This window comes from Plecotus auritus (assembly GCF_963455305.1).
Source record: "Plecotus auritus genome assembly, chromosome: 7".
Lineage (NCBI taxonomy): Eukaryota > Metazoa > Chordata > Mammalia > Chiroptera > Vespertilionidae > Plecotus > Plecotus auritus.
In genome coordinates, this window is record NC_137774.1 from 2,796,574 (window position 1) to 2,823,317 (window position 26,744).

The 26,744-nt window shown below is 64.1% G+C and overlaps 1 protein-coding gene across 2 annotated transcripts in view; it reads right to left on the reverse strand.

Moving 5' to 3' along the window:
• Positions 1 to 3,213: 3,213 nt before the first annotated feature.
• Positions 3,214 to 26,744, reverse strand: part of MGAT5B (alpha-1,6-mannosylglycoprotein 6-beta-N-acetylglucosaminyltransferase B) — a 40,991-nt gene continuing 17,460 nt past the window's right edge. The window contains exons 4-17 of one of the 2 annotated variants that reach the window (XM_080679601.1): positions 26,557 to 26,672; positions 24,657 to 24,730; positions 23,600 to 23,770; positions 22,722 to 22,886; positions 21,350 to 21,519; positions 15,043 to 15,174; positions 13,735 to 13,868; positions 8,949 to 9,079; positions 8,073 to 8,228; positions 7,124 to 7,192; positions 6,842 to 6,958; positions 5,722 to 5,796; positions 5,014 to 5,270; positions 3,214 to 4,602 (exon numbers count right to left, since the gene is read on the reverse strand). In XM_080679601.1, the coding sequence (XP_080535727.1) occupies positions 4,404 to 4,602; positions 5,014 to 5,270; positions 5,722 to 5,796; positions 6,842 to 6,958; positions 7,124 to 7,192; positions 8,073 to 8,228; positions 8,949 to 9,079; positions 13,735 to 13,868; positions 15,043 to 15,174; positions 21,350 to 21,519; positions 22,722 to 22,886; positions 23,600 to 23,770; positions 24,657 to 24,730; positions 26,557 to 26,672 (1,966 nt within the window). In that variant the 3' untranslated portion in view covers positions 3,214 to 4,403. Of the gene's footprint in view, positions 4,603 to 5,013; positions 5,271 to 5,721; positions 5,797 to 6,841; positions 6,959 to 7,123; positions 7,271 to 8,072; positions 8,229 to 8,948; positions 9,080 to 13,734; positions 13,869 to 15,042; positions 15,175 to 21,349; positions 21,520 to 22,721; positions 22,887 to 23,599; positions 23,771 to 24,656; positions 24,731 to 26,556; positions 26,673 to 26,744 lie in introns of both variants that reach the window. The other variant, XM_080679600.1, reaches the window with a different exon arrangement.

The window sequence follows — 26,744 nt, forward strand, 5'->3', positions numbered from 1 at the left end:
GGGGGCCCCTGGAGACATGGGGAGACACCTGGGGGCCCCTGGAGACACCTGGAGACACCTGGGGTCCCCTGGAGACATGGGGAGACACCTGGGGGCCCCTGGAGACATGGAGAGACACCTGGGGGCCCCTGGAGACACCTGGAGACACCTGGGGTCCCCTGGAGACATGGGGAGACACCTGGGGGCCCCTGGAGACATGGGGAGACACCTGGGGGCCCCTGGAGACACCTGGAGACACCTGGAGGCCCCTGAAGACATGGGGAGACACCTGGGGGCCCCTGGAGACATGGGGAGACACCTGGGGGCCCCTGGAGACATGGGGAGACACCTGGGGGCCCCTGGAGACATGGGGAGACACCTGGGGGCCCCTGGAGACACCTGGAGACACGTGGGGGCCCCTGGAGACACCTGGAGGCCCCTGGAGACACCTGGAGACACCTGGAGGCAGACCTGAGGTCCGCGGCCCATAGCTCCCAGTTACTGAACACTCACATCACAGCTCACCACACTTCACACTGACCTCGATGTACCCTCAACCCCCACGTGCCCTGGGGTCGCCTTTAGTTCACAGGAGAAACACAAGAACCACAGGGGAGGTCCCGCGGAGCAGGTTGGGGCTCTGAGGGGCCTCTGAAGTCAACCAAAGGGAGGGGCAGCTGCGAACCCCAGGGCAGGCGGAAGGGAGGGCGAGTCCGCCAGGCCCAGCCCAGCCAAGAGGGCGTCCAGCTACGAGACAAAGAGTCCGGCTGGCCGCCCAGGCCTCCCAGTCTCCCGGCCTTCCAGGAGACCCCAGGCCTCTGCAGCCCTCCCATCTCACAGTTCTGGGAAGGGCGTTTGTCCACAGCCTTCGCACCCTCTCCTGCCCGTGAGCTCCCACAGGGGGAGGGGTGGGGTGGGGTGGGGTGGTGGTGGTGGTGGTGGTGGTGGTGGTGGTGGTGTGTGTGTGTGTGTGTTCATGAGCAGCTGCAGCCTCCCCGCCTGGGCTGTGGGAGCAGTGCCTCTGGCTGGGGGCCTGCGGAGCCTGCGTGGGAGTGGGAGGGACAGGCTTCAAAGGGCCCCTGCAGCCGGCCCCCAGGTCCCTGGGGTCAGAGGCGCTGCCACTAGAAACCCCGGCGCCGTGCTTTTTAGAGCCTCCTCCGCCCAGGCCCACGCAGAGGCTGGCTGAACGGGTCAGGGCAGCCAGGTGGGGGTGCTTGAGGCTCCCAGGTGTTTGCAAAGGCTGTTTCCTCACCTGTCAGTGGGAAGGGTGAGGCGCCTGTGGTTTCCTCGGTTGGGGGTGGGGGTGCTGAAGTGAGGCAGCCACTTGGGTTCCGGGAGGAAGGGCTGGAGGACCCCCTCCCGCCACCCTCTGGCCTTATATCCGGGTGCAGGTCAGACCTCTCTCTCTCCTGCTACCAGCCTGCTTCTCCGCCCCCTCCGCCCCTGCACCCCACTCACCTCATTAAGCGTCTAGGACAGGAGGCAGAAGTAGGCTCCTCCACAAAGAACTCTTAAAACTGGTGTGGCTCCGTTGGTTGGCGCACCATCCAGCACACCAAAAGGTCGAGGGTTCGATTCCTGGTCGGGGCACATACCGAGGCTGTGGTCCGGTCCCGGTTGGGGTTCGTATATGAGGCAACCAGTGTTTCTCTCTCACATTGATGGTTCCCCCCTCCCCCCCCCGCCTCAAATCAATAAACATATCCTCAGGTGAGGATTAAAAAGTAAAAACTCTTAAAACTCGACAATAAGAAAGCGAGCCGAAACCGGTTTGGCTCAGTGGATAGAGCGTCGGCCTGCGGACTGAAGGGTCCCGGGTTCGATTCCGGTCAAGGGCATGTACCTTGGTTGCGGGCACATCCCCAGTGGGAGGTGTGCAGGAGGCAGCTGATCGATGTTTCTCTCTCATCGATGTTTCTAGCTCTCTATCCCTCTCCCTTCCTCTCTGTGAAATATCAATAAAATATATTAAAAAAAAAAAAAAAAAGAAAGCGAACAACCCGATATAAAAATGGACCAAGACCCGAACAGACACCTCACAAGGAAGGCAGGCAGACCAAGTGAGCTTGTGGGATGCTCCCCGTGCCGTCAGCAGGGAACCACAAACGAAGAACCAGTTAGAAACACTGGACGTGCCTGCTGGTACCCGCGCGGCCGAGCCACGTGGCCTTCCGTGTGGCTTGCGTGGGCCCTGGGCCGCAGAAGCAGCATCCTTATTAAAGACCCACGCTCCCAGGCCCCGCCCAGAACTGCTGCATCAGAACCCGGGGTTCAGCAACCTGTGCTTAACGAGCTCAGAACCACGTGACCGGCACTTGCCCAAACCTGAGACCAGGGCCCAGAACAGGGTTTCTCCATCCACCTCGACGCTGCTGCTGACACTGGGCAGGGTCATCCGTGCTGGTGGGGACCGAGCTGGTGGGGGGACCCAGTTTGGGGGGACAGTGCTAGCGGGGACCCAGCTGGGGGGAGGGGACAGTGCTGGTGGGAACCGAGCCGGTGGGACTGTCCTGTGCCCCAGGGGGTGCTGACCAGCATCCCTGGCCTCTTCCCGAGAGATGCCAGCAGCCACTTCCCCGCCCCCAGGTGTGGCCATCAGAACTACCTCCAGACAGGGCCACCTGTCCTCAGGGGCTAGCTTCCCCCAGCGAGAGCCCCCCGCTAGAAGCAAGCCGCTGGCTGGGGCGCGTCAGACACAGGTCACATAAGACCCTGAGTGCGTCCTGCGGCCAGGGCGCCACGCCGGCCGCCACTCTCTTGGTTCATTTGATCGGCATGGCAACTTGGAACCGATCCCCAGTTTATAGCAAATCCCCCCTCGCTGCTTCCCAGCTGTGTGACCTTGGGCAAGTGACTAAAACTCTTTGCGCCTCAGGTGTCTCCACCGCCAGCTGGGGTAACAGTGCCCGCCCCACAGGACGGCGCACACGTGCAGGGACAGTCCCGGCCCGGGCCCCCAGCACCGTCGATGCCCCGGGAAGAGTGAATGCCATGTTCTCGGACCTCACACTCCACAGCAGAGGCCAAGCAGGGTCCCTGGAGTGGCACGCAGGGCAGCAGGAGGGCCTGTCGGCTGGCACCTGCTGGGCCTTCCTGCGGGCAGCCTGACGCAGAGCCCCAGCCTCTACGACGTGGAGCGGGGACCCGGGGGCCCCAGATGCCCGCCCCCACGGCTCCCCCTGGGCGTTCCCAGCCCCTCGGCGTCCCAGAAAAGATGAGAAGCAGCAGGCTCCCTCCTCTGCACCTCACATCCCAATAAAATATTTATTATTTCAAGAAATAAATCTTTAAAAAAGAGAGAAAAGAGAGTCTCTATTGCTTTCCCCCGAAGGTCAGGTCCTTGGTGACTTGAGTGTCTGCGGCTGCAGGGCGGCGGGGCCGGGCGAGGGGCCGGGTGGGAGGCACCTGTTGCACCCAGAGGCCACCTCCTCCAACTCTCAGGGCCCGGGGGGTGGGGGGTGCCTCCATGGCCGGGGGGCGGGGCAGCCCAGGAGGGCGGCCGGGTCGCCCAGGGAGGGCGGGGGTTATACACAGGATGGGGTGGCAGTGTTTCTGAGGGCCTGGGCGGGGGCAGGCATGCTGCACGGGGGTGCACAGTTGATCCAGAGGTGCATGGAAGCTGGAGGGACACAGACACAGCATTGAAGGGTGGGGGCCTGGGGGCGGGCGGGCCTGGGTAGCCAGGGCCCGGGCCAGGGGTGTGATGGGGCAGAAGCTCCGGCCGAGCCTTCGCCTGCGATAGACGCTGGGAAGGGACCCAGCACCTGTCCTCAGAGCTGGGGGGGTGGGGAAGCAGGCTGTGGGAGCACAGCCGTGGTCCGGAACGGCAGCCATGCCAGGAGGGGCTCAGGAGAAGTCCGAGTGAAGAGAGCTGAACAAGCAGGACGGGGACACAATTCCACCCCTGTCCCAGGGATCCCCGTGCCCCCAACTGCGGCCCGTGCAGCAGGGAGCGGGTGTGGGAAAGGGGAGAGGCAAGAACTGGGTCCTTCCGCCTGGCCTCGCCCAGCCCCCTGCCCCTTCTGGCCACACCCCAAACTCCTCCAGAGAGACAAGGCTGACCCCCCTCCTGGGACCCCTGCTCCCGACCTTGTGTGGCGCGAGGCCCCTTCCTGGGCCCAGGGAGGCCAGGACCCTCTCTCCACCTGTCAGCTCTGGCCTCTGCCCCTGCCCCCGGCCAGGGGGACCCTCTGGCAGCCCCACAGCCGTTTGGCCTCGCTGCCGCCATGAGCCCCTGGGACGAGGAGGAGCCGGCCCGGGGTGGGCACCGGCACCCGGAGGAGCCGCCCTCCCTGCAGCCTGGCACGCGCCTGCCCTGCCCACCCCTGGCCGAGGGAGGGAGCCCAGCTTGGGGGCCGGGGTGGGGGGTCGCTGGAGCTCGGAATCTGCTGGTGCTTCTCCGTGCAGGGGGCCCGCGGGCGCCCTCACAGGCAGTCCTGGCACAGGGCCACCTGGCCCTTGCGGAAGTCCCGGCACGGGCAGAGCCGGCGGTGCTTGGCGCTGGCGCCCGCGCAGCTGAAGAGCAGGGGCTCCTTCTGCAGGAGGCACTCCTGGCCGGGCTGGGCGAAGGCCGGGTACAGGTGGTTCATCTCCCACTCGGTGCTGTCGCAGGGCACCTGCAGCCTGGCGGGCACCAGGGCGGCAGCACTCAGCGCAGGCGCAGAATGCCCAGCGGGTCCTGCCCACCGCCCCGGCCGGCCCAGCCCAAACCGGGGAAGAACTTTCTAGGAGCTGCCAGGACAGACCCTGGCCCTCAGCGCCTTCTCCCACCTGCTCAGAGAGAGGAGGGGGGCAGGGGGGGCCTGGCTGACCCATCAGGGAGAGTCTGGGGAAGATGCTGGGGGGAGGGGGACCGGGCAGGCAGCTCCCTTGGTGGCTTGGGGCTGAGTGTGGAGCTCTGATGGACACCTGCCTGGAAGGTCCCTTGGGATCCTTCCTGACCCACTGAAGGCACCCCTCCCCCACTGCTGCAGGCTGGGCGAGGGTTCGGGAGTGAGCCTGGCTGGGCGGAGGAAGGGGCCGCGGCTCACTCACTTCTGGAAGGCGTCCTGGCTGTTGAGGAAGGGGAAGAAGGAGGGCTCGCAGACCAGCCCGCGGTCCAGGCAGGCGTCCGTGCAGGCCCTGCCCACGGCAGCCAGCCAGGCCCGGAGGGAGTGCGCTGGGGGCCAGGCCCCAGGGGCCAGGCTGGAGTTCCGGGCCCATTCGAGGTGGGTGGCATTGGGGGCCAGGACGAAGGGGCTCTTTGGGACTCCAGCCCCTGGTGGGGCGGGGCCTGGGGCTGCGCAGAAGTCCTGCCAGGAGAGAGCAGTGTGAGAGGGCAGGGGGCCACGGGGGCCACGGGGGCCACGGAGGCCACGGGCTGATACGTGGGTGCTGGCGACCCAATCATCTTACTCGCATCACCATCGGGGCTTCCTTTCATTTACCCCCGGCCGCAGCCCCACGGGGGGGGGGGGGGCGGGTACTGATCTGTTTCCAGGGAAGATGGGAGGGAAGCCCGGGAGGTCAGGGAACCCACCCAGGGCCTCAGGCCTGGCCTCTGACAGCAATACTGACCCCACCGGCCCCCCGTCCCCACTGGCTGTGCCGGGAAGGAAGGAGACAGAAGGACGAACTGGGGAAGCAACAGGGAATCAAACGGACGCAGCACCTGGACAGGGGTGGCCTCCTCAGGCTGTGCTGGCCTGGCGCCCTCCTCTGGTCGGATGGGGTTGGGGGTGGGGGGAGAGCAGAGGCCCCTACCTGGTGCTGGATGTAGGCATGGATTCGCTCCAGCATCCCCTCACAGGTGTACTCATAGGGCAGGTAAGGGTCTACCTGTGGAGGGAGACACAGGCAGACATGGGGCAGGAGGCCTGGTGCCCGGGGCCCGGCCATGCTCAGCACTGGGAGCGGAGCTCTGGCCCCTCTGCTCGGATTCCCTGCTCCTCCGGGTACCCCCGAGGCTCCCTGGGGCTCAGGACCTGGGAGACCGAGGCCAGGACCTCCCTCCCACGCTGGTCCCAGCCTCACTGAGCTTCTCCCCTTTCGGTCATGTCAACGCTCCATCCGGTCATGGGCCCTGATGCCTCTTCCCACAGCCAACCCAGCCCGTCCACCCTCCCCTCAGGCGACACCGCCTCCAGGAAGCCGCCCGAGCACCCCCCGTCCTGGGACAGGCCACTGTCCTCTGTGACACCCAGACTCCCCGGCGCCTGGGTCATTGCTTCTTTCTTTCTTTCCTTGCTACTCCTCACCCATGGATGTTTTCCCACTGATCTTTTTTTTTTTTTTTTTTGAATATATTTTATTGATATTTTACAGAGAGAAAGGGAGAGGGATAGAGAGGTAGAAACATCGATCAGCTGCCTCCTGCACACCTCCCACTGGGGATGTGCCAGCAACCAAGGTACATGCCCTTGACCGGAATCAAACCTGGGACCCTTCAGTCCGCAGGCCGACGCTCTATGCACTGAGCCACACCGGTTTCAGCATCCCCACTGATCTTTAGAGAAGAGATTCCCCTCCAAACGCTCTGCCTGCTTCCGGCAAACGCATGCCACGAGGTGATGATGCAAAGGCCCCGCACGGCCTCCCGTCCCCTCACCTTGAATGGCCTCACCTGGACGGACAGGTGCCAACGGGCAAACCCACTGAGGCCGAGAGGTGACTGAAGGGCCCCTCCCCCCCCCAGAGCTGGGGCCAGCGGGCTGGGGGCCTCAGGTCTCCCTCACCTGTGCTGCTCACCTTCACACACGCTGGTGCGGGGGGATCCGCGGTCACACCTGCCGACCCCGGCCTGGGAGTCGGAACTCACCGCGAGGGCATGGTTTCTGGGTGGACACCCAGCACGCGCTGGCCTTCCGACGGGCCTGAGGCTCACCTGGGTCCGCAGGATGGCCTTGAGGGCGGCCTCAAACTCCCCCGAGTTGTTGTAGTTCACGGTCCACACGTGGGGCTTGCCGATGAAGCGCTCGGCGTACGGGTGCTGTGAGAACACCTGGAGGGCAGGGCAGGGCAGGGGCAGGGGCAGGGGGGTGTGTGTGCAGCGGCCCGTCCACCGGCCCCCGCCGTCCTTTGCTCCACGCCTCGGTCTCCCTCTTCCAGGACCTGCGGGGTCCCCATCTCAGACCCTCAGATCTGGGGCCTGGGTCCCCCCACTCACCTCCCTGGAGGTGGGCTTGCCTCGGAAGAACTCGTGGTTGAGGGAGCTGTGGGGCGGGCTGAAGCGGGTCTGCAGGAAGACACAGCCATTGGCGATGGCCTCCAGGGGCGCGGGGCCCTCGTACGGGAAGCCGAACCCTACGAAGAGCTGAGGAGCGAGGCGGCGCGGCGGTCAGGGAAGGCCAGGGCCACACGCAACCCCGGGAAGCAGGGGCGAGCTTGGGGTTGGGGCGTTCACTCACAGGAGGCAGTGGGGGTGAGGGTTGCGGGGGGGGGGGGCGGGTTGGGGGGAGGAAAGACAGCTCAGCCCAGCGGGGGTGGCTCCGTGGTTGAGCATCGACCTATGAACCAGGAGGTCAGGGTTCGATTCCCCATCAGGGCACAGGCCCAGGTTACGGGCTCGATCCCCAGTGTGGGGCGTGCAGGAGGCAGCGGATCGATGATTCTCTCCATCATTGATGTTCCTCTCTCCCCCCTTCTCCTTTCCTCTCTGAATTATAAAAAAAAGGACAGCCCAGCCCAGCTGGGTGCCACGGCAAGCACCTCCCCTGCCTGGGCCTCGGTTTCCCCATCTGTGAAGTGAGGAGGCAGGTGAGGCAGTGTGGGTGGCGTCGCTGCTCAAACAGGCTGGTTCCGCAGGGGAGGGAACCGTGGGCTCTCAACTTGAGAAGGCGTCAGACCCCACCTCAGCTGCCCTCAAAGGACCTTGACCATTCATCCCGCAAACACGAACCCCGCACCTAACTAACTCCTGCCAGGGGCTGACTCCCGCAGGCGCCGGGCGGGTGACTGAATGGACACAGGAGGCCGTCCAGGCTGCTCGGCACCCTTCCCCCAACCACACGTGTGCACACCGTGAGCACAGAGCCAGCGGGCCTGTCCACACCGGAGCCGCGTGGGGATGGCCGGCACCCCCACCCCCACCCCCCGGTGCCCACGGCCAGGCTCACCTTCGCCTTGCGCAGCAGCTGCTGGAACTCGGGCTGCGGCAAGAGCCCGTGGTTCTTGACGAAGGCAGGGACCTCGGGGGGCCGCTGGCTCTCGTAGAACACGGTGCCGTGGACCTCCATGTGCTCGCTCAGGATGCTCAGGACCTTCTCCTTCCCCTGGGGGACGAGGGGGAGGTGGGCGCCCGCCCGCCCCGCCCCCGGGAGGCAGGGCCAGTAGGAGAGAGCCCTGGTCTGGAAGCCGGGAGGTGTGGGCCAGTCTTAGGTCGGCCAGCAGCCAGCCCCTAACCAGCTGTGTGGCCCCGGGCACAGCCCCTCCATCGTCTCAGTCACTGTTCGCTGAACCTAACCCTACACTACAGAGTGAGGGTCAGTCCAGAAAACGGCCACGTGATAAACGGGAGGAGGAGGGCCGGGAGGAGGGGGGAGCACGCAGCACAGTCACGTACCTGGAGCTGCCTCATGGCCGGGGGGCGGGGGGGGGGCAGAGGAAAGAGGAGAGAGCAGGTCAGTGCCCGGGCGAGCAGGTCAGTGCCCACAGGCAGCACTTCTCCGGGACCCCGCCCTGGAAATGGGGTTCCAGTCCCTGGTCCTCTCCCGCCTTCTCCACGGCCCCGCGTCCCACAGAACCCCCAAGTCTCGCCTAAGCCCCTTCCCATCCCAGGGAGGGTGGAGGGTGAAGTCACAGGCCTCGGTCAAGGACACTGAGTTTGGGGCAGAGTAGGGGCAGGGAGGGGGACAAGGGGCCAGCCTCAGCCAGGCCTGCCCCACGGCAGTCGGGGACCACTCTTCTGACCCACTCGTGGGGGGCGCTCTCCTCCGTGCCTGCTGGGGCGGGTGGGGGCGGTTCGGGACGGGCTCGGGGCGGGCGGGGCGCACCTTCCAGATGCTGGCCTCCTTGCCGTACACCACGGCCATGTTGCTGGCCTTGCCGGCCTTGATGCGCTGCTTCTCCGTCTGGTTCAGCTCCTCCGACACGAAGCCCATGAAGGAGTTGTCGGGGGTGTGAGCTGCAGCCAGACCAGGGCCAGGAGGGCGTCACCAGGACACGCCAGGGTCTCCCAGGGCCGCCCCGTGTGGCAGGACGGGAGGGGCTGGGGTGCAAGGTCTTGGGGGGGAGAGGGAGGAGTGCACCCCTCCGCGCCCTGGCCCCGGCCTCTCCCTCTCCCAGAAACTGTCACCAGCCTCGGGGCGCGAGGAACCCTGAGGGTCGCCGGTCCCCTTGCTGGTTCCCAGACGAGGAAACTGAGGCTCAGGATGGGGCAGCCACGGCCCGGGACCCAGCCAGGACCCTGCCCTCCCGTTTGCTCCCTGTCCCTCCGTCACCCGCCCTGCCTGGACCGCTGTGGCCGCTGCCCCCTTTCCGTGGGTCTCTTGGCATCGTCGTCTCCTGAGCCAGCCGTTCAGACTTAGATGCACTCAGGTCCCCCCTCTGCACAAAACCCACAGCTCCTGGAGGCCAGGGTCCCCGGCCGTCTACAGCATCTCACACTCCCCCCCCCCCTGCCCCAGACCCTGCCAGTATCCCCTCGGGCAGCTCTCTGCTCACACGGCCCACCGAGAGGTCCTTGCTGGCCCGTCTCTGTCCTCTGACCCACGTGTTTTGTCATGGTGCTCGCTGGCCGCAGGCTGTGCTATGTATAGATTGGTTCCCGTATTACTGTCAGAACATGCACCCCGTGAGGACGGGGGCTCTGTTTTGTTCACTCCTGTCCCGGGCACCTGGTTCACGGAGAACCGAGCCCACCGGTCCATGGAGTGGACGCATCCTCCCCTTCACACCTGCCATCCTGCCCCGCTGTCACACCTGCCATCCCGCCCCGCTGTCACACCTGCCATCACCTGCCCCGCTGTCACACCTGCCATCCCGCCCTGCTGTCACACCTGCCATCCCGCCCCGCTGTCACACCTGCCATCCCGCCCCGCTGTCACACCTGCCATCACCTGCCCCGCTGTCACACCTGCCATCCCGCCCTGCTGTCACACCTGCCATCCTCCCCTTCACACCTGCCATCCTGCCCCGCTGTCGCACCTGCCACCCTCCCCTTCACACCTGCCACCCTCCCCTTCACACCTGCCACCCTCCCCTTCACACCTGCCACCCTGCCCCGCTGCCACACCTGCCACCCTCCCCTTCACACCTGCCACCCTCCCCTTCACACCTGCCACCCTCCCCTTCACACCTGCCACCTTCCCTTTACACCTGCCATCCTCCCCTTCACACCTGCCACCCTCCCCTTCACACCTGCCACTCTCCCCTTCACACCTGCCACCCTCCCCTTCACACCTGCCATCCTGCCCTTCACACCTGCCATCCTGCCCTGCTGCCACACCTGCCATCCCGCCCCGCTGTCCCTCTGCCTGGGGTGCCCGCCTCCCCTTTCTGGGGTGAGAAACCCTACTCAGCCTTCAGGGCCCTCTCCCAGGAGCCTTCCTGGGGCCCTCCCTCCGAGGCCCGCCCACTGCGGTCAGGTCTCTGTTGGAGCGAGGAGCCTGCTCTGACTTCCTTGTCCCCGAGCCCCGAGCCCCGAGCCCAGGGCAGGCGACACCCTTGAGCTCCCGCTGCCATTCCTCGCCGCTGGAGCGCGTCCCTGACTGTGTCTGCGGCCAGGGGTGGCCGTGTCGGCACAGCGCCATCGTCCGCAGGGCACCAGGTCCCTCCCTCCCGCGCAGGGACCTTGAGCGGAATAGCTGTGGGAGCCCATGAAATCCATGCTGCCTTCCAGGGCGAGGCCGTGGCCTCCACACAACCCTGACGCCAAACACCCCATGTCGTAGGTTCAGATGCACGTCTGTCACATGCTGGCGTTTCGGGAGCGGGGTGTACACTTCCATCAAATGTGCAGATGGAATGTCGTGTTTCTAAGCTCGCCCCCCGCCCCACAAAGGGGCGTAACCAGTATCTGGTGCGTCTGAGAGGAGGGATGGCTTGCTGTCGAAGGGCCACCCTGGGGCTGACACTGTCCGGTGGGGCGTTTGCTGGCTACAGGACAGCACAGCTCCTCCCTGGAGGTCAGCCACCAGGAGGCGGGGCCTGGAGTCACTTCTATGATGTCTCGGGAGGCTCTGCCTCAGCCAGCCGGCTGGGGAGAGGCCCCAGGAGGGTGGACCAGACCCTGCCCAGCCCCATCCCCTCTCCCTCCCCTCTGGCTCCAGCCGGGGCTGCCACCCAGGCCTCTCCCCGGTTGCCATCTCCTCCCTATTCTCCCTATTCTCGGAGCTGAAGACTCGATCCCTCGTTCCGCCCCCGCCCCCAGGAGGGGCAGGTTTAGGACACAATGGACAAACCACGTGGGCATGGGACAGGAAGTACTGCAGCCAATGAAAACAACAGGGCGATTAAGCATGGAGCTGTGGGGGGTGGGGCAGGGTGAGGCCAGGGCAAGGGGCAGGCGGGGGAGGAGTGGGGGGGGGGGGAGGAGGGGGCAGGGGGAGCCAGCTCACGGGCAAGGAGGGCTGCTTGTGTCTGGCTTCCTGCACTTGGTAAGCCATTAAAGCCGGCAAGCCTCTCCGTTTTTTGTTGTTTCTTCTCTCTTTAATGTATTCAACCAATTAACATTTTCTGAGGACCTCAGGAGGCTTCAGGGAAATAAAGATAAATCAGCCCGTGGCTCCTTTTGGAGTGATTCATAATCTATCAGCGAGAGTAAATGTTATTTGCAAATAACTGTCATATAATTCAATATATGCTTTCACCGATTGAGGTGTATTTAAGAGTTACAAAAACATTCTGCCTGGAACAGGAGACCAGGGGATCACCGAAAGGGAGGGCGAAGAGGAAACATTGAACATGGGGTTTTGGAGGGTGAGTAGGAGTGTGCCAGGTTTGGACCTCCACATGCAGAGGGCTCCACCCCAGGACAAGTGCTTATTTTTTGTGTGGATTATTACAGAAGCCTCTTACCCCATCTCCTGCTTCCCCCTCGTCTGCCTTTGCTCCGTGGGTCGTCGGAAGTCAGCCAGAATAAGTAATGTGCCTCAAAAAACCTTTTCTCGCCCGGCCGGTGTGGCTCAGTGGTTGAGCACCGACCTATAAATCAGGAGGCCATGGTTCCGTTCCGGTCAGGGCACATGCCAGGGTTGTGGGCTCGATCCCCAGGGGCGGGGGGCGTGCAGGAGGCAGCCGATGAATGATTCTCTCTCATCACTCATGTTCCTATCTCTGTCTCCCTCTCCCTTCCTCTCTCTGAAATCCATTTTTTAAATTACTTAAATTTTTTTTAAATTAAAAAACAAAACAAAAACCCTTTCTCCAGGACATTTCCTAGCTCAAGAACCTACAGGGAACCTGGAATTACAGGATCCCATGTGAACTAGGAACCATTGCTAAAAGGCCTCTCCCCTCTGTTCCAGGGCCTCCGGCCCCTCTTACAGCCTCCTGGCTCACTGCTCCCCTTCTGAGGGAGGAGACTGCCGAGGGCTCTCGCCGTTTCCGCCACCTCCTCTCCCTCCAAAATCTGCTCCTTGGGACTCGCCCCACCCCCGTCACTCACTCTCCTGGGATCCCAACCTGCCCAGGTGACCTGTTGGGACAGTCAGTCCCTCTTCTCTCAGATGAGCCTCCCGCAGCCTGGCCATGGCCCTGGGGGAGGCGGCTGGGTGACCTCAGCTGGGACGCTCCACCTCTCCGCGCCTCAGTTTCCCCATCTGGGCCCCAAGGAACGCTCCCGCCTTCCAGCCTCGTGGGATCCAATCAAGCCATTACCTATGCACCCAGAAACCTGGCCTGCCTCTAACAGCACGGCCTGGGACCCGGAGGGCACCCAGGAAGGCCCCCGGCACCCGGAAGAGACGCGTTGGGACAAGAGAAATCAAGACCAGCTGCTTTCTTCCAGCAAGTTCCTCGGGGCCCTGCTCAGAACCTGGCTTGCTCGTAACTGAGACCAGTCCTGGCGAGGGCCCTGCCTGGCTCTCTGACCCGGAGCCCTCCAGGAGCCGCCAATCAGACCCGTGAGACGCTGCTGGAGGCAGACACTGAGCTGGTGACAGCTAGTAGCCCCCCAGCAAGGAGTCAGCACCCCTCCCCACAGCACGGGAGGGGCCGGGGCCACAGTCCCACACCCCCAGGCAGGCAGAGAACTGCCCTGAATTGTCAAGAAAAGGTTAATTCGTTCCCGCGGGCTGCGCTGAAGAGGGCAGTCAGGGCGTCCGTGTCTCAGTCTCACTAAAAACAGCGCCGCTCAGCTCTCCTCGCCTCGGAGGCCTGACGTCCAAACCCGAGGGTCTCCACCCACAGGCCAGCCGCTCCCACAGCCTCGCTGCCCGTCATGCCCTGTGGCGGAGCCCTTGCATTCCAGAACCTGCCAGGCCTTTCCACGTCCATTTCACCACGTCTGTTCCCTCCGCTTCGGAAAGGCTGGCTGTCCCGCCCCTTCACCCCCAGTCCCCTTGTGGCCTCTCTCTCTGGAAGGCCCCGGAGGGTAAGGCCAGGCGCTGCGGGTGTCAGAAAGGTCCCCACAGGTCCCCAAATCCAGGCTGCTCCCTCCCCACGCCCCGCTCCCCAGCCCCCAGCAGAGGCATCCTTTCCGGCCAGGCTTTCCTGGGGGAGGCCAAGGGCTGGCATGTGGGGATGTGGGGGAAGGAGGAGCCCGCCTCCGGGGTGCCACCTCAGGACCCACGGGGCCCCACCTCCCCGCCCCGCCCCGCCCGCGGCCGGGACACTCACGGAACATGGTCATGAACTGCTTGGGGTTGAGGTTCCAGTAGCCCCAGTTGGTCCGGTAGCCGTGCAGCGTGGCGTACTCCTCGTGGTTGTACGCGGGTTCCGTCCCGAAGGTGTCGATGACCCGGATCCGGCACCTGCCCCGGGATGGGGAACCGGAATCAGCCACCTCAGCATCTCCCTGGGCCGGGGGCGCCCCAGCCGTGGGTGGTACCATGTGAGGTGGGAGCGTGGGCTCAGACACAGAGCTGTGTGACCACAGGCAGGCACCCCAACCTCTCGGGGATGTGCCCCCCAGCACCGGGGGAAGGAAGGAATATCCCCATCAAGCAGGATGACAAGCGCCCAAGGATCTCAGGGCCGTGGGACCACTAACTCACACTGCCAGCTGTTACGGCTGCCCCGAGGGAGCCTAGGAGGGGAGGCCCTGCCTGGGGCGGGGTCCCCCACGCGGTCCCAGGGGGTCCCCTGTACAATCTGCACTTTCCAGGGAGTTGGAGTCCACAGCCCCTCTGCCCAGGAGCCCGCCCCCCCCCAGGCTGTGCCTGGCCCATCCCGGCTGAGGTGCAAAGGGCGGGGCTGGGGACCGGCCGCTGCGGGCACACCCTGGGGCAGGCAGCGCCTCAGGTCCCCTCTGCCAGTCCGGCCACGTCAGGTGGCCCTCCCAGCTGGGCAGAGGCTCTGTCCCCACCTGAGGCTGCTCCCAGTGGCCACAGCCCCCCTCCCTCTTGCCCCCGCCCCGAGGGAGTGGGCACCTAAGACGCACATGCCCCAGAAGGAGCTCCCCGCCTCCTTCCCGGGACCCAGGATGGGCCACAGACTGCTGAGGTCGGCACTCCTCCCCCGGAGAAGGGGGGCGGGGAGCGGGTGTGTGGCGAGCACAGTAATAATAAAAGCAGGGACGCTGCCTGTCACTTTTTCCCTAATGAAACCACGTGGGACAGTCACCGAGCCTGGAGCAGACGTCATGCAGAGCCGGCTCCGGTGCTGCACTAAACCCGAGCCCCACCGTCCGCAAGGCTGAGCGATGGCACTGCCTTCCTCCGGGGAGGCGGGTGCTGAGGGCCCCCCACAAAGGGGCCCGTCGCAGAGCACTGTCCCCTTCCCTTCCCCTCTGCCCCTCTCGCAGCCCGCCACGCAGCAGAGGGCCACCGGGCCACACGCCGTGGTTCCTTATCCCTCGGGTCAGCCAGGGGGCAGGGCTCCTTGGAGAAGGAAGGAGGGAGGGGAGGACAGAGACAGGGAGACCTGGTCCAGGCGCCCTCCAGGGCGTGGAGGGGGGTGCCGTGCGGGTCACCACCCCGCCCTCACCGGTACTTCCTGAAGGACAGCCCCATGTGCTGCTTCATCTGCTGCAGGCCGTGGTAGTCGGTGTAGATGAGGTCGAAGGGCAGGGGCACGGTGAGCGGGCAGTTCCCCCGGCCCGGCGGCACCCCTAAGTTACTGAGAGAAGAGCCCGTCAGAGTCTGAGCCCCAGGGGACCCCCAGGCCGCAGAAACCCACCTTCCCATCCGGCCCTGTGTCTGCAGTACCTGGACCCCCCCCACCCCGCCCCGTTCCCACTGCCCAGGATAGACACGGGCAGGGAGGGCGCTGGCACAGGGAGGGGGCGGGGCGCCTGCATGGGGTGCAGGTCTTCACTCCACAGGCGACTCCAACGAGGAGCAGGTGGGCCCGAGGTCCAGCCGGGGCGCTGGCCAGCAGGAAGGGGCGCCTTTGCTAATTCCCACACGCGTGCTCCCTGCAGGCCTGTCTGCTATCTGCTACAGCGGCCCCTTAACCTTCCCTAGGAGCCACAGCGCAGCCGCAGGGTTTGGAGCTGAAGCGCCCCGAACCCCCCACCCCGTCTGTCTCAAGTATAATTCTGCACAGCTGCCTGGCACCTGGCCCCGGAGGTGCCCGGCCCTGCCCACAGGGCACCCGGCTGCCAGCTCATTCGCGTGAGCATTTTCATCTGGGACGGAGCCTTGGGGTCGTCTCACTGGAGCCTGAAGGACATGGCACAGCTGCCAGTTAAACTCCTGCCAGGACCCCCCTGCCCACCACGCAGGAGCCCCTGCCCAGCCTGCTGACGCCCACCCCTGCAGGGTGACAGGCTCAGAGGCCTCCCTCAGAAAGTCTGTGCTGAGCCCTGAGCCAGGGGAGCGTGTCTGCCCCTTGTGGAAGCCCCGTTTCCTCCCCGAACAGCAGCTGCCCGCCTCCCCCCGTTTTGTGGTCCAGAACCTCGCTGGAAGGCGGATGAGAAGCCCCCGGGGAGCCCCTTTGGGGACCCATGGAAAGCATTCCTGGGCCCGAGGGCCAGCGCGGACCTGCTGGCGGCCTTGCACCACCCGAATGTCCCGTGTCCGCTCCTCGCCCACACGCGGTACTTGGGCGGATCCACACCGGCCCCTCCGGGCTAAAAATCCTCGGTTTTATTTCTCCCTGTGCCTTTGGTCCGGGGCTGGAAATAACCTCTCCTGGTAGCGCTCCAATTCTGGAACCAACGAGTCCGCCCCCCTCTCTCCTCTGTGGGAAGGACCTCATTAAAAAGAACTCTGACAAGGTGCTGCGGGGTCATCGGCTCCAAGTGCTGACACGCCGGGGGCCCCCCTGAGCACAAGGGCACTGCCCGGCTCTCTCCCACGGCCCGTGACGACAGCAGGCCACGGCCTCTCCCCGAGAGCCGCCGGGGGTCACCTGGCATCGGCTGAGCTGCTTTGGGAAGGGGGTGGGACCAACGAGGCCTTGAAACGTGGCCGTTTCTTTAGGTTCCTCCGAGCCCTCAGCAGTTTCAGCGACACTTGGATTCCATTCTGAGTCCTGGACCCGTCACCCGGCTGCCTCCACGTGGGCACCTCCAATTCAACCCGGTCAGCACCCAAATTCAAGGTCTTCCCCAGGCACTCCCCTTCTCCCGCCTCGGAGGATGGCCGCCCCGTGGCCCGGCAGCTGCTCTGGACTGGCTCGTGCAGCCTGGTTCCGGCCTGGTGAGCCGGTCACGGCCACATCTGAGTGGGTTCAAACCCTGGGCCTGGCCCCGGCCAGCTCCTCCGAGAGTCGAGCCGGAGGCGGCTCGGTCAAGCCGGGCTGGGAGGGATGGGGTGCCTGCCTTCGTCATTCTCTGGGGACCCTCGCCGGGATTTCCCTTGGGCAAACACAGATCAACAACAAGGCCAGGACGCCGACTTCCCGTGGGGCCGCGAGCTTGACAGCCCAGTTTCCGCTCCGTCCCCCGCCTTAGACATCCTGCTCTCCGCTCCCGTCATTCGCCAGTTAAGTCAGCTAATTTCCCACTCAACCCGAGCTCACTCATGGGTGGAGGAAGAGCCTGGTGATTTTTCCTCATGCCATGTCCTTTTAATGATGCTTGAAATTATGCAAATAAAACAGATGAGCGCAGCCAATTCGGGGCCGGCGGGAAAGGGAAAGCTTAACTTTAGAAGGCCGGCTGCGGCCCGACCGGCGTGGGTCTGTGGTTGAGCGTCAACCCATGAACCAGGAGGTCACAGTTCCATCCCCGATCAGGGCACATGCCCGGGTTTCGGGCTCCATCCCCTGTCGGGGGCGTGTAGGAGGAAGCAGCCGATCAATGATTTTCATCATTGATGTTTCCATCTCTCTCTTCCTCTCCCTTCCTCTCTGAAATCCATAACAATGTTTGTTTTTTTTAAAATGCCCACCACGGAATCAGGCATTCATGAGGATAACTTGGGGTGCAGCCCACGGGGGCTCTGGCTTCTCCCCTCCTCCCCACAGAGAGCGGACGGCTCACGGGAGGGGCTGTCTGACATCACCTCTCTCGCCCCGGAAACCTCACGCAGCAGCCAAGCCAGGTGCGGGCTCTGTATTGCCCCAACCTCACTGCGGTGAGCCGGTTAATTAAAACAGCAGCGCGGGGAGCGGAGGAAGCGGCCCGTCCCGCGCTCGGCAGTGGCCAGACGTCTGCTGTGAACATCTGGGAATAAACTGCAGCGAACGTCCCCGCAGCGTCTGTCCCCGCCATGCCCGCACAAGCCATTTCCCAGCCGCCACGCTCAGAATTCACATTACCTCACATCCCGTTGACCTATTTTCAAATTAACTCGGTGCCGCTGGCATGGAATGCTCCCCGGGGCCGGGAGGCAAGGCTGCGGGAACCCCTCCTCCTCCCGCAGAACCCACGGCAACGCCACGCACGTAGTCCGCGCTATCTCTGTCCCAAACGCCTTTCCGTTCCCAAACGGTCACCATCTTGCTATGGGTTGCATTGTGTCCCCCGCAAAATCCGTATGTTGCAGTCCTAACCCCCAGCACCCCAGAATGTGACCTTATGTGGAGGCAGGTCTTTACAGAGGTCACCAAGTTGACATGCGGTCACCAGCGTGGGCCCTCATCCACCATGACCAGCATCCTTACAAGTAACAGAAATCTGCCCGGCCGGTGTGGCTCCATGGTTGAGCGTCAACCCAGGCACCAGGAGGTCACCAGTTCGATTCCCAGGCAGGGCACGTGCCCGGGTTCAACCCCCAGTAGGGGGTGTGCAGAAGACAGCTGATAAATGTTTCTCTCTCATCAACGTTTCTAGCTCTCTCTCCCTTTCCCTTCCTCTCTCTGAAATCCATTAAAAAACACTTTTTTTTTTTTTTTTTTTTTTTGTAAAGAGGAAATTTGGAGACAGACACAGGCACAGGGAGAAGGCCACGCGGGACGAAGGCAGGGATCTCGGTGACGCTTCTACAAACCAGTGAACGCCAAGGACCGCCGAAGCAGGGGCAGAGGCCTGAGACAGACCCCGCACGGCCTGGGAAGGAACCCTCCCTGCCGACACCTTGGCGCTGACACCCTCGTCTCGGACTGCCCTCCAGACGGAGGCAGTAAATGCTGCTGTCTGGGTCCTCTGTTCCAGCAGCTCCAGCCAGCCCTCCCAGACTGTACCGGAGTCGCCCCGGGGAGAGGGCTGCCCCCATATTGTGAGGGTGGTCCCGGCTAGGAATGAGCTTGAGGAGCTCTCAGCCCCGGCCTACACCTGTCACAGGAAGAACGTACACCCCAGAAAGGGCGTGGCCCAAAGGACATCTCCCACCTGATGCCCCCGCTATCCGGCCACCTCCGAGGGGTGCCTCCTGGGCCTGCCCCCTCCGCTGGGCTCCACCCCTGCAACCCAGGGGATCGGATGCTTTTGGCGCAGGGGTCCTCAAACTTTTTAAACGGGGGGCCAGGTCCCTGTCCCTCAGACTGTGGGAGGGCCGGACTATAGTTTAAAAAAAAACTATGAACAAATTCCTATGCGCACTGCGGGCCCGGGACGCGTCGGCTGCTGAGCAGGACAGGCAGCGGCACCCGGCGGGCCGGATACATGTCCTCGGCGGGCCGCATGTGGCCCGCGGGCCGTAGTTTGAGGACCCCTGCTTTTGGGTGTGCAAATGTGAGCTGGGGAGGGATCAGCACTCTTTCTACACATCTTCTAGGACCCTGAGCCCCCATGCCAGGCCCCGGTCCTGTCCCTCAGGCCCTGCACTGGGGACACAGGACAGCTCTTTGAATAAGCCATGGGACTAGTTCTCACCTGTTACAGTGTCCCAACACACAGCTATCCCTCCACGGACCGTGTATGGCGGGGCGGGGGGGGGGGGGCGGGATTGCTTAGAGAAGCCACAGCCTGGACTTCCCCACATCTCAACCCTCACCCTCATGAGGTCACCTGGGAGCTGTGAAACTTGATACGTGCGTCCCACCCCAGACCCATGAAATCAGAGGCACCAGGAGTGGGACCCAAACGTCGTGTTTTTCCACGCGGCTCTGCTGCAGCTGGAGCTTAGACTCCCCACTGGAAACCTGCTCCGCCCACAGCCCCTGCTGTGAGCTCTGCAGACATAACTGTCTAACGCCCTCCGGGGACCGTGGTTTTCTTTCTTTTTTTTCTTTTTGTTATTTTAGTTGCTTTAAAATGATACCTGATAACATACTCCAAAAACACCGTCCTGAAGCTGTTTCCCGAGGGTACTGAGCTGTTTACGCACCCTGCCCTGTCTGAGCAAGGGCGTGCGTTTGCACCTACACCCATGAGCAAGGGCAGAGCCGCTGGGCCCAGCCCTGCGCCTGCCCGTCTCACAGACTGCACATCAGAGGTGGGAGGGCCTCTCCCAGCAGCCCCTGCTTCTGGGAATTTCTGACCCACAAAAGCCGGGCAGGAAGTGATGTGACGGTGGGAAGATAGGGATCTTCTGTGGGGGGTGCCTGTGAGGGTGCCTGTGGGTGTGCACACAGACGCAGTGTGGTTCATGTCATGCACCGGGGGTTGCATGTGTGTGGAGGTGTGTAGATGCATGCAGAAGTGTGCATGGGTGTGCCTGTGTGTACAAACACAGGGTATGCACAGCATATACATACACACACCTGTGAGCATATGCATGGGTGTGCACAGTGGCGTGCATGCATGTGCACACGTGTGTGCATGTGGGTGCACATGTGTAGAGAAAGAAATGGCAGCAGGCGGGTATTTCAGACCGTGGGACTTTTCAGCAGGGCCTCGCTTTCAGGGGCTCCCCCATCTTCATGCTCTGGCCCTGTGATGGGCAATGGTGGCCTGGCCCATGGCTACCCAGAGCCACGGGCTGTGCCATCCACAAGTTGCCCACGCCTTCTTCGACTGCCCACACACCGGTCCCTCTTCTCCCTCCTCCCCTCACGCTCACCCCATCTGACTCCCTGCAGGAGCGCCGAGGGCAGGGAGATGCCTCCTCGCAGGCCGCTTCCCGAGGGAGCTTGGCAGGCATTCGCTGCCCTGCAGCGCTCCGCTCCAGTGCTGACGCTCCCGTCAGAGCGGGGTGGGCACAGCAGTGAGCAGCACGGCGCGCTGGTGGGCGGCGAGTGGGCACGCCCAGCTCTGAAGTGGCTTGCACGGTGTGAACAGCTTGGTTTGGCAACAAAATGCCACGGGGCAGGAGCCAGAGGGAGCCGCGTGCTGGCTCCCTCTCCCAGCACGGGGTGGCCGGTCTGAGGGTCAGCACCGGCCCTGGGGACAGCTCCCTGCCAGCTCCTTCCAGCTCGGGTGCCCTTGGGCCAGATGGGGCGGAGGTGCTATTTCCAGGTGGCACTCTGTGCCCCAGAACCTGGGATGGTGCTCCCCAACACTGCCACCCCGTGCAGCTCGTGCAGTCAGTCCCCGTCACCACCCTGGCTTACATGTGCCTCAGGGCACACCCTGCCCCACCCCTCTAATCACCAGTCTCCCGCCTCCCTCAGCATCAGAGGGACCTGGAAAGGCAAGACTGGGGAAGGGGTGGGCGTCGCCAGCCCAGCTCACACCCTCCAGGGCTTACTGGCCTCCAGCCCCCAGACAGGCCCAGGAAGGAGCCGGTTCTGGAAGAGAAACTGCAAGTCTCCCCAAGACCAGCAGGCAGAGGGGACCCCGCTTCCACCACACGGCTCCATCCCACAGGCCAGTGTTTGTCAGCCCCTGAGCACAAACACCGGGGCACCGGGCGGCCCAGAGATGGGGAACTCACGGGAGAATTCAACAGTGTGAGCAGCACAGTGTGAATACGCTTCCTCGGCGCATCCCAAACGTGACCGGGTGCCCCGTGGGGAGGAGGGGGGGTAGCAGACTGAGCACAGAGCAGGGTTCCGGGGGACTGGCTCCCCTTCCGGCACTCACCTCTGCAGCTCCTTCAGGGACACCGTGACCCGCAGGCCATGGCCCAGGACGTAGAGAGCGGCCAGGATGTCCGCCCACTGCACCATCTCCCCCAGAGGCCCGCCCTTCAGCACCCTCGGGCTGAACACGTCCCCAGACTCCTCCGTCAGGAAGCCGATGTGGACGAGGATCTGGGGGGACACAGAGGGTCAGCACGGAGGAGAGACAGCCCTGCCACCCAAGGAGACCCGGCCAGCAGCAGACACTGTCTCCAAGCTGGGCCTGGGCACGGGGGGGGGGAGCCAAGAGGCAGAGTGACCGTGCTGGACACTGGGGCTACAGGTGAACAAGACAGTTAATCCTGCCCTCATGGCGCTTACGTTCCAGATGGAAGAGGAGACAACAGTGAACACAGACAACAGAGAATTTCATGAAATGATAGGGACTCTGAAAGAAACAGACAGGATGATGGGAGAGTCAGGTAAGTATTTATTGGATGGATGATGGGTTGATGGGTGGATGATGGATGCATAGATGATGAATGGATGGATGCATGAATGATAGATGGATGGATGGATGATGGATGGATAGATGATGGGTTGATGGGTGGATGATGGATGGATGGATGATGGATGCATGGATGATAGATGGATGGATGGATGGATGATGGATGGATAGATGATGGGTTGATGGGTTGATGGATGCATGGATGATAGACGGATGTATGATGGATGCATGGATGATAGATGGATGGATGGATGGATGGATGATGGATGGATAGATGATGGGTGGATGATGGATGATGGATGGTGAATGGATAGATGCATGGATGATGGATGGATAGATGATGGGTGGATGATGATGATGGATGGTGAATGGATAGATGCATGGATGATGGATGGATGGATGGGTGATTGGATGGATGGATGATGGGTTGATGGGTGGATGATGGATGATGGATGGATAGATGCATGGATGACAGATGGATGGATGGATGACGGATGGGTGGATGGATGGGTGATGGATGGATGGATGATGGACGAATGGATGATGGATAGATGGATGGACCAATGAATCCTCCCAAAACAGGCTACATCCTTCCCAACCTTCCAGACAAAGGCAATGACATTTCCGCCTAACAAGAACCAGATGTCTACAGCATGCAGGGCCTTTAAGGGGTAGGAGCTTGGCTTTCCCAAACCTGAAAAGGCCCCAGGCCACCATGTGCCTCTAACCTGACTTTGCCTCCCCTCCCCCTTCCGGCTCAAATTCAAATAAATTCTACAAAACTCTTTCGAGGGCACACCCGGGTCCCCGCGGAGCCCTGGGGCCCTGTGCTCACTTCCGAAGCGCTCTGAGCTCCGCTCCCTGAACACGGACAGAGGTCAGGTACCTGCTTCTGGTCCCTCTGGGTGCCCCCCAGCTTCCGCGCCAGGCGCTGGGCGGCCAGTGCCCACTGGGCCGCGAGCCGCCGGGTCCGTTTCTTCATGAAGATTAGAGACTCCTTCCCGCTGCCCATCAGGTCCAGGAGGTGAGACAGGTTGCTCCGGAAAACTGCCTGGAGGGGAGTCCCGTCCTCGGCTCTCACTCTCAGACCCGCAGCCGCGCCATCGCCACCCCCTGCTGCCCTGGGACGGGGCTGGCACCTCCCGCGAGGCTGGGCCGGCTCTAGCTTCTCCCGCCCTTTCTAAGAGGCCCAGTGGCCCCACAGTGGGGGTCCCTCCCCCACACACACCAGCCACGTAGGCCTGTCCGGAGCCCTCAGGAGCTGCTCGCTGTCACAGTCCCCAGGGACCCAGGTGCTGCCAGCAGGTAGGAAGGGTAGTGGTCAGGGCGGGGCCCGAAGGCCAGGGAGGCCGGGCCGCCTTCCAGGGGACCGAGATAACCGTGCTTTGAACTAGCTCAGCTCTCCCGACCTCCAATCCATCATCTGCTAAAGTCGACCGCATAAGGGCCGCGGGGGGTTCAAGAACAAAGTACTTGGCACACAGGAGGCCCTCAAGGAGGGCAGCTATTGTTACTGTTATTCTAGCCCATTAAGGGGGAGCCTCAGGCCCCAGTCACCCCCAAGTGGGCCTGGGTTTGCACATCCCCAGAAGGTGGGGCGGGCCCTGTCAGGCTGGCTTCCCATCCAGCGGGGTGAGCTGGGACCTGCCCACCCACCGGGCAGGGCTGGCCACCTCGTTTTGCCAGGGGCAAAGGGTATCCAGCCTGGAGAGGCCAGATGACCCGCCCACCACGCCCTCACGAGCCCACCCACTCCCAGCCTACCTGGGCCTTGGGGAGGGGCTTGGGGGCCGTCTGGGGGGCCGTCCGGTTCCTCCAGGGCAGCGGGGGGCAGAACCACTCGACCTCGCTGAGGTAGATGAGGAAGGAGCACTCGGTGCCGTCCACCCCGAAGAAGGCGTAGCAGGGGTCCGACGTCCAGCGGGCGCGCATCCACTGCAAAGAGGCCAGCCTGGGCCAGGGAGCCGGGGCCAGTCGCCCGCGCCCTCGGCACGCCCCCTGCACGCATGGCCCTGGGGACCCTGAGTGAGGTCCACCGGGACGGGAACGGGGTCTCTGGGGCCCCCCTATAGATGCAGCGAAGGACAGCACAGGGAGGAGAGACTGAACCAGGCCCCCAGCCCGGCCCGAGAAGTTCGGGAGGGCCAGGCTGGACCGCCATCCTCCAGGTCCAGAAAGAGGCCCCGGGGAAATAACCAGGCCAGGGCACGGCGGGAGGCACGGCCGCTCGGGCCTGGCTGCAGTCCACTGGGGCCAAGGCCAGAGCAGCCCCAAGGGCTGGGCCGGGCAGGACACCCACGGTGCTCCCGCGGGGAAGGGTCTGCGGTCCCGCCGCCCACCCTCTCAGGGAGCCCAGACCAGCGAGGAGCTGCCTTTACGGCCACGCGCTGGCCCCGATGGACAGACTTCCTGCAGCCGGAGGTCCCGGAGGTGGGCCCGAGGGCGTCAGTGCCGCTGGTTAAACCCTTAAACCCGAGGCGTGAGGAGAGACCCGTCCACGCCTCGTTAGAATTTGTTGGGCGCCGGGCTGCTAGGGAGCACCCATATACTTAACAGCTCGTTTGCTGTAAAAGGTGCGGGAACGTGGCTCAGCCTGGGACTGCGGGGTGGGCCAGGCCGGTGGCCCACGCAGAGCGGCAGTTACCCTGAGGGTGGCCCCTGCCAGCCAGTGCCAGGGTCAGGGCAGGGGCTAGGCAGGGAGGCCCTGGCTAGCGGACAGCTCTGCCAACAGCGGAATTCCAGAGCTAATCTGGGGCGTGGCCCCCACGGAGAAGCCTCCTTCCTGGTCACCCCGACCCCCAGCCTCAGCCCCAGACCTCACCTCCACCTTCCCTGAGCAGTCAGGGAACTTGGGGTCACTGGGCGCCTCACACTGGTCCCGCCGGCCTTCAGACACTAGGGAGAGAAGGCCATCTTGCTGAGGACCTGGGTCCGGGCCCGAGCCGGAGGGGAGAGGCGTGAGGAGCGGAGGGTCTGGGCGGGGAGGGGCGTCAGGAGCTGGCACAGCCTTGTCTGAGTCTTCTCACCTGAGGGCCACCCGCCAGGAGCTGTGCCCCCTCTGCCGCTGCTCCCACCCTCCGTAGGGGGTTCAGACCCAGTGAGGAGCTGGCTACGGATCAGCTGCCTGGATGGGCAGACCTCATGCACCCAAATGTACCCCCACTTTCTCAGGGGCAGAAGTGGGGCCTGCACCCCAGATTGATGCTCCCACATCAAGGGGAATGGAGGGGGCCACCTGAGTCTCCAGGGACTTGTCCTCAGCTCCCTCATGGCAGGTCGGGGGGGTGAACCCCATGTCGCCCTGCAGAGAGCCTAGAGAGCCAGCCTGTGGGAGCAGTCAGGGACCCCGAGGCCATCCCGGCCACGGTGCACTGGCCCCCTTGGGCCAGGCTGTACACGGGAGGACCGGGCTGTACACGGGAGGAGGACCAGGCTGTACACGGGAGGACCGGGCTGTACACGGGAGGAGGACCGGGCTGTACACGGGAGGACCGGGCTGTACACGGGAGGACCGGGCTGTACACGGGAGGAGGACCAGGCTGTACACGGGAGGAGGACCGGGCTGTACACGGGAGGACCGGGCTGTACACGGGAGGACCGGGCTGTACACGGGAGGAGGACCGGGCTGTACACGGGAGGAGGACCGGGCTGTACACGGGAGGAGGACCAGGCTGTACACGGGAGGACCGGGCTGTACACGGGAGGACCGGGCTGTACACGGGAGGACCGGGCTGTACACGGGAGGAGGACCGGGCTGTACACGGGAGGAGGACCGAGCTGTACACGGGAGGACCGGGCTGTACACGGGAGGACCGGGCTGTACACGGGAGGAGGACCGGGCTGTACACGGGAGGACCGGGCTGTACACGGGAGGACCGGGCTGTATACGGCAGGAGGACCGGGCTGTACATGGGAGGACCGGGCTGTACACGGCAGGAGGACCGGGCTGTACACGGCAGGAGGACCGGGCTGTACATGGGAGGACCGGGCTGTACACGGGAGGAGGACCGGGCTGTACACGGGAGGAGGACCGGGCTGTACACGGGAGGAGGACCGAGCTGTACACGGGAGGACCGGGCTGTACACGGGAGGACCGGGCTGTACACGGGAGGAGGACCGGGCTGTACACGGGAGGACCGAGCTGTACACGGGAGGACCGGGCTGTACACGGGAGGACCGGGCTGTACACGGGAGGAGGACCGGGCTGTACACGGGAGGACCGGGCTGTACACGGGAGGAGGACCGGGCTGTACACGGGAGGACCGGGCTGTACACGGGAGGACCGGGCTGTACACGGCAGGAGGACCGGGCTGTACATGGGAGGACCGGGCTGTACACGGGAGGAGGACCGGGCTGTACACGGGAGGAGGACCGGGCTGTACACGGGAGGAGGACCGAGCTGTACACGGGAGGACCGGGCTGTACACGGGAGGACCGGGCTGTACACGGGAGGAGGACCGGGCTGTACACGGGAGGAGGACCGGGCTGTACACGGCAGGAGGACCGGGCTGTACACGGGAGGAGGACCGGGCTGTACACGGGAGGAGGACCGGGCTGTACACGGGAGGAGGACCGGGCTGTACACAGGAGGACCGGGCTGTACACGGGAGGAGGACCGGGCTGTACACGGGAGGACCGGGCTGTACACGGGAGGACCGGGCTGTACACGGGAGGACCGGGCTGTACGTGGCCCCGAGGGGAGGGGAGGGGCCCTGTCTCACCCTTGCTGTGCAGGATGAGGCTGTGGCGCAGGATCTGGTCCACCTTCACGGCGATGTCCGAGACGTTCTGCGCGATGGCCTGGATCCGCTCCATGAGGCCGGCCCCCGGGGGCCACCTGCGGGGAGAAACCCGGGCTGAGCGGGGCGCCTGCCCGGGTGACCTGCCCAGGACGGCTATCAGCGAGCAA